This window comes from Miscanthus floridulus, chromosome 6, assembly GCF_019320115.1.
Source record: "Miscanthus floridulus cultivar M001 chromosome 6, ASM1932011v1, whole genome shotgun sequence".
NCBI lineage: Eukaryota > Viridiplantae > Streptophyta > Magnoliopsida > Poales > Poaceae > Miscanthus > Miscanthus floridulus.
The window spans coordinates 16,920,841-16,939,624 of NC_089585.1; the positions used below are offsets into that span (position 1 = coordinate 16,920,841).

General features: G+C 47.4%; 1 protein-coding gene and 2 pseudogenes across 1 annotated transcript; 1 reads left to right on the plus strand and 2 right to left on the minus strand.

Annotated features, from left to right (window-relative positions):
• The first annotated feature begins 801 nt into the window (after window positions 1-801).
• LOC136461757 (putative pentatricopeptide repeat-containing protein At3g15200) lies at window positions 802-3,122 on the plus strand. Its single transcript, XM_066461064.1, has 2 exons — window positions 802-1,084; window positions 1,253-3,122. The coding sequence occupies exons 1-2, from the start codon at window positions 1,018-1,020 to the stop codon at window positions 2,818-2,820; spliced, it is 1,635 nt and encodes a 544-aa protein (XP_066317161.1). The 5' UTR covers window positions 802-1,017; the 3' UTR covers window positions 2,821-3,122.
• A 1,042-nt stretch (window positions 3,123-4,164) lies between these two features.
• On the minus strand, window positions 4,165-4,685 carry LOC136461778 (uncharacterized; annotated as a pseudogene).
• A 6,572-nt stretch (window positions 4,686-11,257) lies between these two features.
• LOC136460281 (uncharacterized) lies at window positions 11,258-13,285 on the minus strand (annotated as a pseudogene).
• Between the last annotated feature and the right edge of the window lie 5,499 nt (window positions 13,286-18,784).

Genomic DNA, 18,784 nt, shown 5'->3' on the forward strand with positions numbered 1-18,784 from the left:
TGCGAACTCTGCGGCCAATCCGCTGAGACATGTGACCATCTCATCTTCCAGTGCACGGTCGCTAGATCTTTCTGGAACCACCTTGGATGGAGAGACCTGCCTATCCCTCCTGTCAACAGGCTCTGAGAATTGCCCAAGCCGGCTGAGGTGCCATCAAAGCTCTTTTCTACAATGATTCTCCTCTGTTGCTGGCAAGTTTGGAACCATAGGCACGACGTCGTCTTCCGTCAGCAATAGCCTTGCCTTGGGCGGCTGCTTGCTACTGCCAAAGAAGCATGTTGCCTCTGGAGCTGCCACCTAAAAGTCGAAGATCGATGGATAGTTGACAAGTGGTGCGCAATGTTTGTAACGAACTAAGCTCTCCTACCTCCTCATTTGTAATCTAAATATGACTACGGGTCCTTGACCCTGTAGGTGCCTTGGCACCCTCCATCCACCGGCTCGCCGGAATCAATGGAAAATCCATTCAGGTGGGGCTCTCACCCCTCCAGTGATGTCTTAAAAAAAAAACTTGCCTGCTCTGGCTCCGCAAGTCAGGCTTCGTGGGCCCCCACCTTCACTGGACCTCTGGTGGGCTGTGTACGTCACAGTTCAGCATGCGAGATCGCCTGTCGCGGGCCGGCCCATAAATCTTGGACCCGAGGCCCGAGCCGGATAGCCGAGCAAAGCGAGAGCTCCCCTCTTCCCATCCTTCTCCTCTGTGATACTGCGACTGCTGACTGCGCGCCGCCCTCCGCCCTCCGCCCTCGCCCTCGCCTAGTGGCCAGCGCCGTCCGTCCGCTCGACAACTGAGACGCACGCACGCGCCGACGGCACGCTGCCCGCGCGGCGCCGTGGCCTGCTCCAGTCTGCGGAAAAGCGCCACGCCAACTCCGGCAACTCTATTCTCGAGGCCGCCACCTCCGCCGGCACCCGTGCCTGTGGCCTCCATCGATTTGACTGTCTGGAACTGGAAGTGTACCTGTACTGTTCAATTGGCCCTCGCCGCGGCGGTACCGTTGGTACTCCTGTAGCACGATGCCGCCGCCGCGGCTTGAGTCCGCGATCCTCGCCGCCGCCTGCAGGTTCAGCAATCCCCTCTCCGGTACGCATCGTGTCCACCGCCTTCCTCTTCTCATTGCCCGAAGAAGCTCTACTCTCCAACGAGTGCGATGGAATCCTCTATTCAACAGCGGAGAAAAAAAAGAAATCCTATTTTTGGTTTCTCGTGACGTTGACTAACTCGCTGCTGATGCCGGTGTTTCATGCGCAGATCTCAAGAGGCTCGGCGTTCTTGCCTCGCACTGCACACCAACCGTTCGACGCAATGCCGCGGAGGGGTTCTTGCCTTCGGTGGGCTTGTCTCCACCGTTTCGCCAGGTTGTTGTTCAGAGTGGAAACCTTCTTGGGTCACCAAGGTTCTGCCACGCCACTGCCGGCATGTCAGATCGTCTCACGGACGCCTACGCCAGCGAAGTACTGGAGGTTCTCAAGTCCACCAATAATGCTGACAACGCTGATCTCAGCGATGCTCTTCGTCGGTTCACGGTCCACATGGATGAGGATATTATCCTCACGGTCCTCCAGAAGCAGCGGTCCAACTGGCAGGTCTCCCTGGCGTTCTTCAACTGGGCGGCAACCCTGCCGGAGTATGCCCACGGGTCGAGGGCCTACACTGAGATGCTGGACATTCTTGGGCGGATGAAGAAGGTCAGGCACATGAGGCAGCTGTTTGACGAGATTCCTGAGGAGCGGCGTGTGGTGGTTGTGACGAATAAGATGTTCGCCGTGCTGTTGAACCGGTACGCGGGTGCGCACAAGGTGCACAAGGCGATAGAGGTGTTCTACCTGAGGAAGGATTACGGGTTTGAGCTCGACTTGGTCGGGTTCCAGATACTCCTGATGTCGCTGTGCCGGTATAAGCATGTCGAGGAGGCGGAGGCACTGTTCCGTGAGAAGAAAGATGAGTTCCCGCATGTCACAAAGAGCTGGAACATTATACTAAACGGTTGGTGTGTCAAGGGAAGCTGGAGAGACGCTCTAAGGGTTTGGAATGATATCATTGCATCCAAGGTTGAACGAGACCTGTTCACATATGGTACATTCCTAAACGCACTGGCCAAAAATGGCAGAATTAGTGCCGCGGTGAAGCTGTTCAAAAGTATGTGGGAGAAAGGGATTAATCCTGATGTCGCGATTTGCAATTGTATCATTGACCAGCTGTGCTTCAAGAAACGAATTCCAGAAGCACTTGAGATTTTTGGTGAGATGAATGACCGGCTTTGTCAAGCCGATGTGGCTACCTACAACACTTTGATAAAATACTTATGTAAGATAAAAAGGATGGAAAAAGTTTATGAACTTTTGGATGAAATGGAAGCAAAGGGCTGCTCTCCAAACAATAGGACATTCTCCTACATTCTGAAGACAACTGAAAAACCTAAAGATGTCATTGCTTTGATGCAGAGGATGGAGCAAATCGGCTGTAAATTGGATTCTGATACATATAACTTAATATTGAACCTTTATATCAACTGGAAATATGAGAAGGGGGTGCAACAGGTATGGGATGAGATGGAGAGGAGTGGGTCAGGCCCAGATCAACGGTCATTTACTATAATGGTTCATGGTCTTCATTCCCAAGGCAAGATCGATGAAGCTCTGCAGTACTACACAACAATGAAGTCTAGAGGTATGATTCCAGAACCTAGGACCAAGATACTAGTGAAAGCTATGCATATGAAGAAAGACGGGGCTGCCACTGAAGATGACTCAACAAGTATGGCAGGGAAGCATCTAAAATTGGATCCTCAATCAAGACTATTCAATGTTCATAGATAGTCTGCTGTCAGGTCTTAGTTCTATATGCTGAGCAGAGGATGTTGCGCACATAGGTTTATGGATTGAAAGAAAGAAAAAGTTGTTGTCTATGGGTGTCCAGATCACAATGGCCGCACCTTGGGCTAAAAAGAATCATCAGTCAAGAGTCATTGACATTATGATTTCTTAGAAAGTTTTGCTCAGACTTACAGTACCAGGTTATGTTTTTTTCTTTCAAATATCTGATATGATCCAACTGCAAGTACTATTTTTTGCATGCTTGTAGTATGAAGTATGTATATACGAATATGTGCAAATGTTTGTTTGTTCATCTGTTATGTTTGGTTGTGTCTAGTTGTTGCCAACACATGCAGCAGCAGATAGCTTCAGAAGCCCAAATATTTGTGTCTTAAACTGATCCAGAAAGCATTACACCCACTTTATTTGCCAAACCACGCCGTCCCCTTGCAGTCCACCATAGAGATTAAGCAATTTGGCACTTCGGAACAGACTCGACGCCATACAACAAGGTGAACAGATAAAGCCATAGAGGATCTCAGATACTCATCCCAAATTATAAGTCATTCCAACTTTTTTGGAGAATCAAAACATCTCAAGTTTGATTAAATATATATAATAACATAATAACATTTATGATACCAAATACATTATATTCTCTATTAATTATATTATTATAGTATATCTATTTGATATCATAAATATTTGTAATTATCTTTATAATTGTGGTCAAACTTGAGGTGCTTTAACTCTCCAAGAAAATTAGAATGACTTGTAATTTGGAATGGAGGGAGTACTTTAGAGGTGGACGGCCGTATTCAATTCACCAGTAGCTCAAATATTCAAATTAAAGATAACCTCAACTTGGAGAGCTCAATCAGATTTGAAATGCAAGGTTTTCACTTGGACTTTGCTTGAGCAGAGTTTGATCAGGATCAGCTCAAATACCTTGCTTGTGTAGAATTTTATAACCGCAAAAGAAGGGATGGACTAAAGACCCGATGTGCAGGCTTTGCTTCATGGGGCCCGGTAACTTCAGCTCATCTAACATCTATGCATCAACTGTCTATTACTAATTACTAGACAAGTTTGTAATATCTTTTCAAGCCGGAGCAAATGTCTTTGTTCACAAAGAATTCATACTTAATTCGTATGAATTTAGTGAATATGAAAACTCTAAAAATTTAGTGAATATGTATCGATGATAATTTGTCTTCATTTTCTTGCTCCAATTTAGGACATGAGTTTGTATCGCCACCGCCCACTGGCACCCTTGGTGCACTTTCAGAGCAAACCTCTGCCGTATGCATTCCTCGGTCTATTCGAAGATGACAATCACTCATCAAATTGACACTGATACCCTTGCATAAACGTGAGATAATTAAGGCATGCATATACATTTGACACATGACACACTTGCTCTAGTGCTTAACATACCGGCGCCACGAGCACACACAGCTAGCATCGCTCTCGCTCCGGCAACGTTCAGGGGAGGACGGGGACACCTGCCGGACGGACGACGTGGCCTGGATCCGGCTCCCCTGCCGGCTCGACGGCGCCGTGCGTCTCGTGGAAGGGGTGGTCGGGCAACGCCACCGGCCGGACAGCAGCGTCCTGCTGCTTCTTGTCCAACGGGTGGTGGTCGGCCAACGATCCTGGACATGCAGTCGTTGAAGCAGTCGTCGTAGCAGTCCACGTACGCGCCGCCCGCGAGCAGCAGCACCGCCGCCGACGCCACCACCATGCCCGCCGCTCGTCCAGCGGCCATCCCCTTCTTCCGCCGCACCTCTTGGACGCGCAATCTACCGCTTGCAGTCTCGCACTGGCTGCAGATGACCAGGACGGTCTCCTTTGCGTCTGAGGAACTAGGACGGCGGCGCGCGTCGTCCTCTTACACGACGGCGGCGGCCGACAAGCCAGCCGGCACTGTCTGTCACGCCGGACGCGTGCATGAGACGAGGGAGATAGGCAAGCGTGCAGGTTTTTCGGACTTGTGTCATTGTGTGATCGTGTGGGTGCGCGCACGCGTGGTACAGCAGCACAGGCGTGTTGTTGTGTCGTCGTGGATAACACGAGGAAGAAACATATATAAGAGCTATGCATGCCCTCGAGGCTAATGAAAGGGCGAGCTTAATTTAGAGGATTACGTGTAAGTGTAATGTATTATACAAAGAAAATTTGTGCAAATATTCCTCTCAAATACTATCATAACAATATAATTTACATTGAGTGGCCTTAAGATGCAGTAAATTTTTTATTTACTGAAAGGGGCTTGCTAGCGTCCGAACATCCGAACGACCGCGCCTGCAGTGCTTTTCCCACGCCGTTTCATGCGCCCAAGCGGGGCCCACGCCACCCCCTAACATTACCAGCATCGAGAAGAGGTGGAGGGGGTGACGAATGCCCAACCGACGTCGGAAGGAGGTGGAAACACCGAGGCGAAGTAGAAGAAGGTGAGGAGGGAGATGCAACACTTGCAATATACGTCTGAAGGCAGATAAAACACTTGAAACATGCATTAAAACACTTGTAAAACACACCTGAAAAATACTCGAAACCATTGAAAAAACATACGCAACATCCAGATAAAACAGTTCAACATGTGTGTGAAACATATGCAATATTTAAAGAAATACACTTGCAACATACATCTGCAAAACAGATGAAACATTGGGAATAGAAGCTTGCAATATACGTGTACAACCATTGCAACATATGCAACATCACGATCTACTTTTGCAACATCCATATGAAACACTTACAACATATCTATGAAACATCTGAAACACTTGAAACATAAGCTTGCAACATACGCTTTTCAGCGTAGCATGTACTTGTTGCTTGGACGAATGGAGGCTCGTCGACGCGGAGCTCGACGCCGGCACGGAGCTGCGGATGGGCGACTATGCGGCCACCGATGAGCTCCTGCACAGATTCAGGCCAGACTGGGGCAAAAAGTGATGTCGCATAGGCCCCACCGTCATCGAACCATCCGCCGTCCGTCGGATCCTTTGCCGCGCTCTCCGATGGTTGCGCATCTTGAGCACGAGCGCGAGTCGCGAGGCGAGTCCCTTCTCCTCCGCGTCGCCAATTTTGTCAACTTAGGCGCTGGCATCGATGGGAGGAGATTGAAGCAACAAGGGAGAGGATAATGTTGTGTTTGTGAAACGAGAGCAGGGGAGAGGATACGACTGTGCTGGATGCATAGGAAGGAAGCGGCGTGCAGATAAGCATGGCGCGGGATTTTTTTATTCGTACGAGGATGTGTTTTGATGGTGGATAAGCCATTCGATTCTGGCTAGGGCGTCGGACGCCCTAAGCGTAGCATTCTCATTACTGAAAGTACGATGTTGAAGCAAGATGGGACTAATAAGTTTTGAGTCTGTCTACTGCAGACTCAGGTGATTTGTGGCCTCCTGTCACCCGAGTGAACAAGGGCTAAAAATCACTTGATTATGCAAAGAAGACAGAATCGAGTGATTTGAAGTCATCAATCACCCGATATGCAAAAACCACAAGATCCAAATCCAATGAACTAGATAAAATACAATTTCACAGATTATTTTTATGAAATGCAAATTGAATAAATTCAAAAGGGAAAACAGATAAAAAATACAAATTGCAAATAAAAATAAAAGAAAAGTTACCAGATCACTTGTATGGAAGGAAAATCGGAAGAAATTCAAATATAAATTAAAGAAATGCAAATTCAACCAAATAAAACATACATAAAATAAAAAAGCTAAAAAAATAATCAGATAATTGTTTGAGTAATTTTAATTATTCTCATTTACGAATAATTAATTTACATCAATTGAATATAGAACTTACGTTCAAACAGATATAGTAAAATATAGTCTAATAAGACATAACTAAAAGAATAAATCTGCATCATATATACGACCATTGTAGGGGCTACACACATGCTAGGGGCTAGGCACAGGAGCCGAAGTGGGTGGATGTGGCTGGGCAGCAGCATGCCTACGGCCTCTTGCTGCTGTTCGATGTGGACCGTGGAGCACGAGAAAGCTTGCTCCAGCTTTCTGCGCGACGGCACTCGCGAGGCGCATGGGCCCTGCTGGCTGACAGCGTGCTGGACTTCACCAGGGGATGAAAATGGTATAGTTATTTTCCGACCGTATTTAAAACCGAATCCGTTTAGAGGAGTTGAGATCTGTCCGTATCCGAGTCAAGATATCCAACATCCGATACCGTATCCGTATCCGAATACTCAAATCACATATTTATTATGTCGATATCCAATCGTATCCTATCCGACATAGTTGACACTATTCGTATTCGAATCCGAATCCGGACAGAAATATGAAAACAAATGTAATATTGGTGATATCCGTCCGTATCCGATTTGTTTTTATCCCTAACTTCACCGATAATTTCCTTTCTCTCTATCCAATGAAATAGCCATCCGAGCTTTGCAAGTAGTTTTTGTTTCAGCTCTAAAACACTTATACACATGATCAGTTTGCCCTTTTCTTCGATAACCTTCATTGGCACATACATATCTGCATGAAGTGACTTGACGTTCGAATTTGCTTATATTTGTGTACCTTTTTCTCACGTCAAAGCCTGTACGCCCACCATAGGCCACCCCGAATTGCCAAGCCTCATCTGGATTTCTGAAGCTCAAACCAATTTCAGGTATCTTATCAGATTCTGCCATTCTCTTCCACAACTCAGATTTCAAACTTCCACAACTCAGATTCTGAACTTTCACAACTCGCAAAACCCAGGCATCAACTAGTTTTGTAACCCAAACAATGGACATATGTGTATGAAAATTCTAATTCCACTAGTTCTGTAATACTACGGTGCAAAAAAGCTAAAGCACCTAATAGTCCTATAACCAAATCAAGCAATGTAACCTTTCTTGGTTCACTAAATCTTAAATTTGGAAGCATTCTTGTATATGACTTCGTTCTATTTTGCATTAGTAAATAGCAAAGATAAGAACCCTTACTGAGCTTTTGTGGTCGGCAGAGGATTCATCTCCCACGGCGGCGGCACAGGAGGAGGCCTGTGGCACTGCGACAACACCACGGGCTGCCGGCAACACGCGAGGAGGCCTGCGGCGGCACGGGAGGCCAGCGGGGTCACGGGAGGCTAGAGACGACGCCCACGGCGGCGCGGGAGGCCAGCGGTGTCGCGGGGACAGCGCGCGGGAGGCCGGCAGCCACGGGCAAGGCCCACGGCGGCGCGCGAGACTAGTGGGGTCGGCGGGTCGTAGGACGGCGTGAGTCCGGCGTGGCCGCCCCCGATGTCCACGCGCGAGTCTAGGACGGTCACAGGCGTGGGGGAGGCCGGCAGCGGCAAGGCCTGCGGTGGCGCGCGAGACCAACGGGGTCGCAGGAGTCAGGACGACGTGAGTCCGGCGCGGCCGCGCGGGAATGTGGCCGTCGCTCCCGCGTCCGCAAAATTGGATAGATATTTCTATTTTAGTTGCAAGTGATGTGAGCCTTTGGATGTACTTGGACAGTGGATGAAGGGTCGCAAGTTATGTTGTGACTTGCTGTAGCTAAGTTACTGGATTTCTGTCCAACAAACAGGGCCTCAGATAAATAGGGCGTGATTGGTTGGAGACCAGCCTTGAGCCAGGATGGCCAGGCTATGCAGGACCAAAGAAGCTAGATTGAGCTTGTGTAGGTGGTCGTGTTTAATTGTCTTTGCTGTTGGTCTAGTACGAGACGGGATTGTGTTTGGTTGCATGCATGCATCAGTTTTTTTTTATGCCTAACGCATGGGTCCCTGCATCTTAGGTGAATTAAGTCATCCCGCATCATAAGGAAAGGAGACGTGCGGGATAGAAAAACGAATGAAAAGAGACAGACAAAAGGTGTAAACAGGACAACCAAATACGACGCAAATGCACAGAGAGATGCAGGATACGTCCTGGTTCGGGCAACCTATCACGCCCATAAGGATCGGTCTCGTCTCCTACTCGGCTACTCTACGTTAAAAAAACCGCCCCGCCTCGCACGCTCGCCTCCGCCGCGTCCACCCCACAATACGAATTATTTTCCGACACAGATTCATTCCATGGCAGCTATGCTTTGCCCAAGCATGCCTAGCGCATCGCCATGGAGACGACCGGCTACTACTCTGCTTTGCCTGGCGCTGGGAGGACGGGGACGGCGTCTACTACGTCGACAACAGCAATAGCTACTTCAGCGAGGGCATCACCTCGGCCTGGTCGCTGACCTCGCTGGCACGCCGTCCACAAGAGGCGCTCTAGCTCGACGTCACCTCCGCCGCCAGCGTCGGTGCCGCCGTCCGCGACGTGCTGGCGCGGCATGACGAGGAAGGCCACGGACGCCGGCATCTTCGCCAGGCACGTGGCGCGCAAGGCCGTGACTCGGTCACGGACGTCGATGGCCACCACGCGGCAGCCGAGAGCCATGAAGGCTTGTCAGTACTCGTGCTAGGTCCCGCCTTGCACCCCGTGAAGATCACCACTGGCTGCTGCTTGCTGTCCTGCTGCCACTGGCCCACGTTGTTGCCGGTCAACATGGGGTGACAAGCTTCGACTTAGCATGTCACTGAAGAGAAGATTAATTACATTACTTGATTCTACAAAAGGTTTCAATAAAAGCCATTTATAGCTTATTAAAATTGCTGTGCATTATAAACAATAATTTGAAATAGAATTCAAATTCTTTTTTTTCTGCAACGCATAGGCATTTATCCGGTAATTAAAAAAAAGCACCAAAAGGCTATTGGAGCGCTCTCTCGGCCGGCATCACCCGACTACCGCAGCACTCTCCAAGCGCCGAGCCACCGGCAATGGTCTTCCCCGTCCCCGGCCTTCCCAGGCTCCCAGCCAGAATCAGGCATGCGGCAAACCCAACTGCCGCTATCGAGGTTCGATGGGATCGGGAGTCGACCGCCTGCGGCGTCTCCACCCTCCGCCCCCTGGCGCTAGGAGGGCGCCGAATCGAGTCAGCGATGCCACCCTCACCAGTTCCCCGCCAGCGGCGACTAGCGATTGCTCCTGGGCGTCGACCGTAGCCACGCACGGCCGTACCGTTGCCTCCGGCCTGCACTCATCTCAGCTTCCGTCCCCATCGGCCCGACCCCGCACCTCCGCTCACTCTTGGCTCCTCTGTGCAGACTAAGGCGCCCCGACCGTCAAGGGGGCTTTTTACATATTTACCATTATTATGATCGCTACTTACAAGAATCGCACTCTTAGAATGACGCTTACAAATTTAGCCGTTTTAGTTCGCGCTCCTTTCATTTTTACCACTTTCGCATATGTGGCACGCCAGCTCGTGCTGACACGCTGGCACCGGCATGGAAAATGACCCCGCTGCCCCCGGCTATCTTTCAATTAGACACGTCGTTGCCCTCTCCCTTTTCCCCCTCCCCATTTCGTTCGCCGCCGCCTCCTTTCTCTGCCCGCTCGCCGCCCCCATCCTGCTCGTCTCCACCTCCATGGCCACCATGGACGGCAACCATGTCGCATAGGGTGGAGTCATCCAGCTCGAGTAGGCCGGCGAGGAGGCTGAGTTCTGCGGTCGCTAGGTTTGTGGCCTATCCGGTTGGTACGGAAACAGGGCTCCCCTTGATTGTCTGCCCCGATTGCAAGCTCGCTCGTTTGATTGAGCTTCGCGTGGTGCAGGACACTCGAAACAAGGGCCGCAACTTCTTCAAATGCCCTAGAAACAGGGTGAGTTTTGGTGATTTTCCCTTTTCCTTCATTCTAGCCCAGCTTGTCTTATTTATTTCTTTTTTTTTGCACAATCCGCAGCTCTGTAGCTTCTATAGGTTCCAGAAGGCATATTTCGATGAATTGGTCGACAAGAAGATCATCAGGATCTGCTGCGAGGAGATTGAGGAACTGGTGGAGGAGGGAGGAGAAGAGCACAGTGAAGGCGCCCATCTGGGGGTGGAGGGCTTGAAGGACCTGAAGACTGAGGCACCGGAGAAGAAGCTTGAGAAGATGATGTCAAAAATGAACTATGTCATTGTTTGTCTTGTGGTTGTTGTGTTTGGAGTAGTTTTCAAATCTATGATGACCTGATGTAGTGACTTTGTATGACAATGAACCCTTTTATTTCAATGAAATTGGTTGTCCAGTATGCTTGAATGAATGAGCAGTTGGAATTGTGCATTCTCAGTTTCAAATGAATGAGCAGTTGGAGTTGTTTTTAGTGAATGAGTAGTTACAACCAACTTGTAATGAAAAAGAGCAACTGCAAGCTGACATTGAAATAGGGGCTAATTGTTTGCCATTACATTACATAAATAAGATGTTCTTGACATTCAAATAGGGGCTGGATTGCCATCACATAACTGAGATGTTCTTCACTACCAAAATAAGGGCACCATGCTTACTGTTTCTGTGCCCATTTAAGTACATAACATAAATTACATGCCATTGAACACAAAAGTTCCAGATCATTGCATAAAAGACCATCCATGGTCATTTGGCCTTGGCCTTGCCCTTCCCCTTGTCCTTCTCTCCATTCTTCTTAGGTGGTGGAGTTTTCTTCACTTTAGTTGCTAACTGCTTCCTCCTTGGTGTAATTTTCTTCACAGGCTCAGGTTGGACTTCATCTTATGCAAACAGTGCCCTATTATAGGAAAAACATATTTAGTTACCAGCATAGTTTCAATTAACCATCTTAAAGAAGATGAAATGAGTACCTTCTAATTGGTGTTTCTGGTAGAACAGCTTCCAAAGCCATTAGTTCCAGGCCTCTTTTTTCTTCCCTTGCTGCTGCAAATTCATTTCTTGTAGCTTCCATTTCCTCCCTTGCTGCTGCTTCTGCTAGTTCCCTTGCTGGTTCTGCCTTCATTTGTGCTTCCAGGGCCTCCCTCTTAGCTTTTGCTGATGCTTCTCTTGCCAATGCTGCTCTTGTTCTTGGAGTTAGTGCTTCATCACCATGAGATGTCTTGGCCTTCTTCCTCCCAACCTTGGCTGGTTTCTTCTTACTTGCTCTCTTCCTACAAAGTGTAGGGTCAGTGGTTATCATTTACAAAAAAACAAAAACAAGTAAATCACAGTTAGAAGGCACCTTTTCTTTGTTCCAGTGTGGGGACACTTCCAGCTACTAGCCCTGTGACCATACTCTTTACAGTTTGGGCACCTAACTTGCCTAGTTGCTTTGCTTCCTGTCTCCCTTACTGGTTTCATCCTATTTTTCCTCAATCTTCTAGGCTCTTTCTTTTTCTGTAGTGGAGGGTGGACTTTGTACCCCTTGGCCACCTCAGGCCATTGATTCCTATCAGTGATGCTTGGAATTATACCTGCATATGCTGCTTGAAACTTGGCCACAGAATAATAGTTGTCCACAAAGGATCCCATGTCAGGGTTCCTCATGCTGGTGATAACTGTCAGTGCATGTGGACATGGTTTACCAGTTAGTTGCCACTGCTTACAAGTGCAAATTTTCTGAGGTAAGTACACAACATGCCTTCTAATTTCTTCATCTTTGTATAGCTCAGTGACCTTAGCTTCAGTAGGGTGGCCTTTGGAAACATGCATGTGACCTAGTCCCCTGGAGGCAGCATTGAGCTGATAGATGACAGCAGGCAATATACCAGGAGGCAATGCTATAGAAATCTTCCTTCTTTTGGCAAACAAGATCATTATCTGCTCTCTAATGGCATCTACCATGCAGTGCACAGGTAGGTATTTGTGCTCTTTGATCCAAGCATTCTAAGATTCTGCTAGGTTGTTGTTTATGTAGTCACACTTGATATCAGCAGAGAACTTGCTTCTTGCCCAAAGAAATGGATGGTGCTCATCAAGCCATTTCTACACCTCTGGACTAGCTGCCAACACTTTGTCAAAGAAATACTTGAACTTATGTGGGGAATATGCTCTAGCTGCAGGCCACATATTCTTGCCATACACATCACCTGTGTAGTACTTCATATTCTCTATCAAATGCCTAAAACATTCTCTCCACTCTGCATCTGGAAACACACTTTTTACAGCTGACTCCAAACCCTTGCATGCATCTGTGTAGATTGCTAAGTGCTCCATGGGTCCAATTGCTTTACTAAGTTGTTCCATAAACCAAACCCTATTGTCTTTTGTCTCAGAGTCAAAGAAGCCAAATGCTAAAGGAAACAACCAGTTATGGCCATCTAGAGCTAAGGCTGCTGGCATGTGGCCATTCCAGGACCCATTCAGAGCAGTGGAGTCTACACTGATATAAGGCCTACAGCCATTCAAAAAACCATCTATACTTGCTTTGAATGCATAGAAGAATCTGCTAAACCTAACTTTGCCTTCATCATCTGTGATAGTGTCTATCTCTACCACACTACCAGGTGATCTCAGTTCTATCTTAGCCTTTATCCTATACAACAAATCGAAAGAATCATTCCACTTACCAAAAAGCTTTTTAGATGCTCTCCTAGTCCCATTCTACACTGTCTGGTAGGGGATGTCAATACCATATTTGAATTTCAACTCCTTTTTCATCTCTGTAGCCCCCATTGATGCCTTCTTCTTTAAGAATTGAACTGCTCTCTCTCTGCCACTATCGATGTTTTACCACCGATAGCCTGCCATGGGGGTCCTCGGGGCAGTATTGTTCAGGCTTCAGCATATGCGGAACTCGATGGTGAATGCAAAAGACAGTCGATTTATCCTGGTTTAGGCCCTCGACTGTGGTCGAGTAATAGCCCTACGTCCAGTCGGCGTTAGCCTCTGCGTTGGATTGATTGTGTTGTAGAAATCGTGATCTATTGTTCCCTTCCCCAGGAGCCCTGCCCTCCTTTATATAGTCAGGAGGCCAGAGTCCTAGTCGGTTTACAATGAGAGTTCCTAGTAGGATTACTGAATAGTACTACTACTAAGATTACATAGGAAAAATCCTAGTTAGACTAGATCTTCTCTCTCCCTTGCGGGGTATCCTATGGGTCCCGCATCGATAAGCCTCCGAGCACTTCATGGTTGAGCTCTGAAAGTCTTGTTTTGCTCCTTCAGGTCTTGTTGAGTAGGAACAAACGTCATCCGAGTGCTTTCTGGAGTGAAACCTTGTAGCGCTTCTTGGGATCTTCGAGTGGTGAGTGCTTTTTGAAGAAAAAGTACATCCATCTGGTTGTAGCCCCCAAGCCTCTTGCTATTTGGAACAAGGAGCTAGAGGATCTTGTCTTGAAGTTGCTCTGATTGTTCATTGAAGTTTTATAAAAAAGAACTCGAATATGGCTCGTTCCGGGTTCTTTTTGTCGTAATGTCTTGAAGTGGTCTGCGTTGAGGAAGTCTTTTGGTGACGTGCGCTTTTTCGAAGAAAAAGTGCACTCACTGAGTGTAGCCCCTGGGCCTCTTGCTATTTGGAACAAAAAGTTAGAGGGTCTTGAATCTTTATGTTGTTTGAAAATTTGTGTTGTGAAGTAGTCCCCGAGACTTAGATTATGTCATCATCCGAGTAGTTTTGCGGCATGCAGCCTCTGAGCTTACGTCCGGGTTTTTTTTGGAAAGAACTCGGTTACATGGCCTTGGCATACTCTCCGCTAGTCTTCTATTATCGGATGTAGTTGTGTGGAGTTGGTTGGGTGTAAATGTTGTTTGTTGACGGGTTGTACCGTGGTGGTATATCCTTCCAAATATGCTTGTCCTTGGTCACTGTTCCTTCACGCCTAAGTCCTTTTTCATTGAGTTCTATCTTTTCACTGTTTCCTTTGTCAGGTCTTTACCTTTGGTGCTCCCGGTTCATGTGCACCGCTCTTTTGGTCTATAAATACCATCCTATGGTGCTTGTTTTTGAATCATTGAGCATTCTGTTGTGTGGCCTGAAGTCTTTGTAGTTATGGATATGGTAGTTTGTGAAGTTGAGCAGCCCTCGGGCGTATCTTGTAGTTGTTGTGTATCTTGTCGTAGCTGGAGGAAGTCTTGTAATAGGGGTTAGAGGTAGACTAATCCTGCAGTGGCGTTGCATCAGGAAGTTGGTGGCGGTAGTTGGAGGAAGTCTTGTGATGTGGGCTTCGTCCCTTCATCTGGCAGTTCTTGGCTGGCGCTCTTTGTCTGCCCTGCTACTGTCCAGTGCAGATCAACACCTGATCCTGCATCATGTCGGGCTTGGGTAGACAGATGCCTTCCAGCCTCCTTTGGTCCATGCTTTCCTGCTGTGCTGCTGATTTCCGTCTTGGATGCACTGTGTTCGTCCTTTGAAGAAAACAGTGTAGCCGAGGGTGGTTTGTTCTACCTAGCAGCAAATTGGAACACGTAGTCGTTCCAGAGCCTAGCTGTGTCCGGGTTCCTCTTTGCTACCTTGCCTGTTGTAGTACTGAGTTTGTCGGGTCTTGTAAGATGTGTAATCTTGTACTTCTTGATTTCATTTCTAATAAAAAAGATTCTTGCCTTCTTAGTTGCCATGCTTTCTCCTGCTGTGTTGCTTATGGAATTTCTGAGTTCTTTTTATCAAGAACCGGGTTCTTTTGTTCCTTCAGAAGTTACCCTCCCTTTCTTCTTTGAGGATGGGTTGTTCTTGCAGTTATCTGATGGCTCCACAGAAGTGCTGAATGGATAAGTCTGAAATCTGCCCATTGGATTGTACCGTTGTGTGGATTTGTGCCCTCCGTCGTTTTAGCTCCATCGGTAAATGGACCGTTGCGTTCTCACACGGTGTTTTAACGGGCCTGGTGGGCCGTTTCTAATGCTGTAAAATTTATTTATAGACCATTCGTCCTCTTTTTCTTTACTGCCTTTCTTTTGCCTTCAAACCCTAGCTCTTAATCTTCCGCTGTCGCCATTGAGTTCCGAGCCTCAGGACTCGCAACATGCTTTTGGTGAAGTTGCTGCGGGGGCTTCGGAGCTACCTGGCGAAGTTGTGGACTTGGCCGCCTCGGAGGTGACTGTGGCCGTCGCGTTGGGTCCTTCTGAGGGATTGGCTTTGGCTTCCCGGGAGGTTGCTTTGGTCGTTCCTTCTTTGCCCCAGCCGGCCTCTCCTTCCCCTTCTCTTGCTTTCGGCGGTCCCTCTTTTACCAATGACGTGGTGCAATAGTTTGATTCCATCCATCGGCTATCGGAGCTGACCGCAGCCTAGGGGAGCTTGGCGTCCTCTGCGACTTCTTTTGGGGAGAAGCTTCACGTAAGTTTTTCTGAGATTCTTTCTTAGGCCATTTGTTTTGCCTTCATCATTACGCCTTATTTTTCTCTTTCTTTAATTGTTTAGACTTTCTCTCATGACCATACCGGCTTCTTCTTTTCGTCTGAAACCGAGAAGAAGTTGTCCTCTGAGGTAAGTTCTCTGAAGACTGACCTTGACCTCCTCCGGGCCGAGTTGGAGACTGAGCGTAAGTCGCATCAAAAAGAGGAAAAGGCTCTCCGTGCCCGGGTGGTAGAGGCAGAGAAACAGAGAGACACTGTTGCCCAGGAGTTGGAGAAACAGAAAGGTGCTGCTATCTAGGAGGCTTCAAAGAACTCGGAGGCCATGAAGAGCTTGGAAGCCGTGAAGAAAGAATGTAAAGGTATTCCGGGTTCTCTTTGTTTCTTTCAGTATTCAAACCTTTCCCTCCTGCTGACTTGTTGTTTGGTGTCTTGTCCAGCTCTCCGAGTTGAAGGAAAAAAGCTCTTGGAGGGCATTGATGAAATGAAGACTCTTGTTCGTACAAGTCATAACAAGGCTGAGGAGGTAATTACTCATGCTGAAGAAGAACTTGCACTTGCTAAGTTGATCAGGCGTGGAGCTGATAAAGATTTTGTGCAGGCCCAAAAAACTATTGAAGACTTGTCTGGGAAGCTAGCGACGGCTACTGAAAATTGGAACATTTTGTGGAAATCCTTTCGTTCAACAGCTGATGTTCTCCGGACTCCAGCGGATGACGGGCAATCTTGGGCTCAGTTCATTCCTTGGATTCTGACTCATTTCCAAGAGTTCGCGAAGAAGTGCACTTAAGTATGTACCAAGAATGTGCTGGCCCAGGTCCGGGTCCTTGCTCCAGAGGCGCCTCTGTCCAAGATAGCAGGGGAAGCTGATAGCCAAGAATACCTTGATGCTGTTGAGAGGATGGAGCCTGAGGTCAAAGGTTTAGCCAGTAGGGTTGTAGACAGTCTTAATATTGATATTTCCCTTCCTGATGACAATGCCTGATCCAATTGACTAGCCTCTTGTAATATTACACTCCTCTTCAAATGAAGATTCTTTATTTTTGTTGATGTATTCTTTGCCTGGATGTGGTCGGAGTTACTTGACTTGCTGAGTACTTTGTCCCATTTTCGTCTCTGCTCTGTAAACAACTCTGTGCGTTATCCTGACGAAATCCCTCGATTTGTCGAGTACTTTTCTTTTCTTCCTCTTTTGTGATCCGTCGAGTGCTTTGTCCGTGCTATGACTTGTTAGATGTAGATCTTTGTGTTGACAACCTTTCGTCTGCGCTATGTAAAACGACTCAGCATAGAATGTTGTCTTGACAAACTTTGGCATCCGAGTGCTTTCTTGAGTGGCGCTTGTGCTTTTCTAAGGAAAAAGTATTCCTATCTGGATGTAGCCCCTGAGCCTCTTGCTTTTCGGAACGAAGAGCTAGAGGGTCTTTTTAAGCTTAATTTCGGTCGACTAGTTTTAGGAGTTAGCTTTTAGCTACCCTCATCGGCGGGCTCAAGCATCTTTTCAACTATTTTGCTCTCAGCCGGGATGCTCAGGCATGTTTTCTGCCATTTTGCTTTTTGTTTTGGGTGTTAGCTTTTAGCTACCCTCATCGGCGGGCTCAAGCGTCTTTTCAGCTATTTTGCTCTCGGCCGGGATGCTCAGGCATGTTTTCAGCCATTTTGCTTTTTGTTTCGGGTGTTAGCTTTTAGCTACCCTCATCGGCGGGCTCAAGCGTCTTTTCAGCTATTTTCCTCTTGGCCGGGATGCTCAGGCATGTTTTCAGCCATTTTGCTTTTTGTTTCGGGTGTTAGCTTTTAGCTATCCTCATCTGTGGGCTCAAGCGTCTTTTTAGCTATTTTGCTCTTGGCCGGGATGCTCAGGCATGTTTTCAGCCATTTTGCTTTTTGTTTTGGGTGTTAGCTTTTAGCTACCCTCATCGGCGGGCTCAAGCGTCTTTTCAGCTATTTTGCTCTCGGCCGGGATGCTCAGGCATGTTTTCAGCCATTTTGCTTTTTGTTTCGGGTGTTAGCTTTTAGCTACCCTCATCAGCGGGCTCAAGCGTCTTTTTAGCTATTTTCCTCTCGGTCGGGATGCTCAGGCATGTTTTCAGCCATTTTGCTTTTTGTTTCGGGTGTTAGCTTTTAGCTACCCTCATCGGCGGGCTCAAGCGTCTTTTCAGCTATTTTGCTCTCGGCCGGGATGCTCCGGCATGTTTTCAGCCATTTTGCTTTTTGTTTCGTGAAAACAACTCGTTGAAAGTCATGACAAGACATGCTGTGGATGAATATCATCTTTATTGATCATGAATATAAACTAATACATATGTTGTCGAGGAATATTGTCCTTTGTTGATTGTGAACGTTGGTCCCTTGTGGCTTGCATATCTGTTTTTTCTTGAGTTGTTTTTACGCGTAGAATCTTCTTAGCTGGCTGATGTGCCATGTATTGTTGACTTCTCTTTCATCTTCGGTTATTAACTTGTATGTGCCTGGTTCGGTGACTTTTGTGACAATGTATGGACCTTCCCATGGACTGAGTAGCTTATGTCGTCTGTTAGTTTTTTGTATCCTTCTTAGCACTAAGTCTTCGACTTGTAATGATCGAGGATGGGTACTCTTGTTGTAGTGTCGTCTTAAATCTTGTAGGTATCTGGCTGATTGGAGGATAGCGTTTACTCTGACTTCTTCTGAGCTATCAAGTTCTAATCTTCTTGTGTGTTCTGCTTCTCCTTCATCGTATTGTTCTAGCTTTGGTGATGTCCAGATCAAGTCGGCAGGTAGTACGGCTTCTGACCCATAAACTAGGAAGAAGGGTGAGTAGCCTGTTGCTCTGCTTATTTGAGTTCGTAGCCCCCATACTACTTTAGGTAATTCTTCAATCCATTTGGACCCATAGTCCACTAGTTC

Bases quoted from the DNA above. Each gene is read 5' to 3' on its own strand.
- LOC136461757 (XM_066461064.1), top strand. From the start codon at position 1,018: ATGCCGCCGCCGCGGCTTGAGTCCGCGATCCTCGCCGCCGCCTGCAGG. The intron at 1,085-1,252 runs GTACGCATCGTG...TTTCATGCGCAG, and splicing joins GTTCAGCAATCCCCTCTCCG to ATCTCAAGAGGCTCGGCGTT.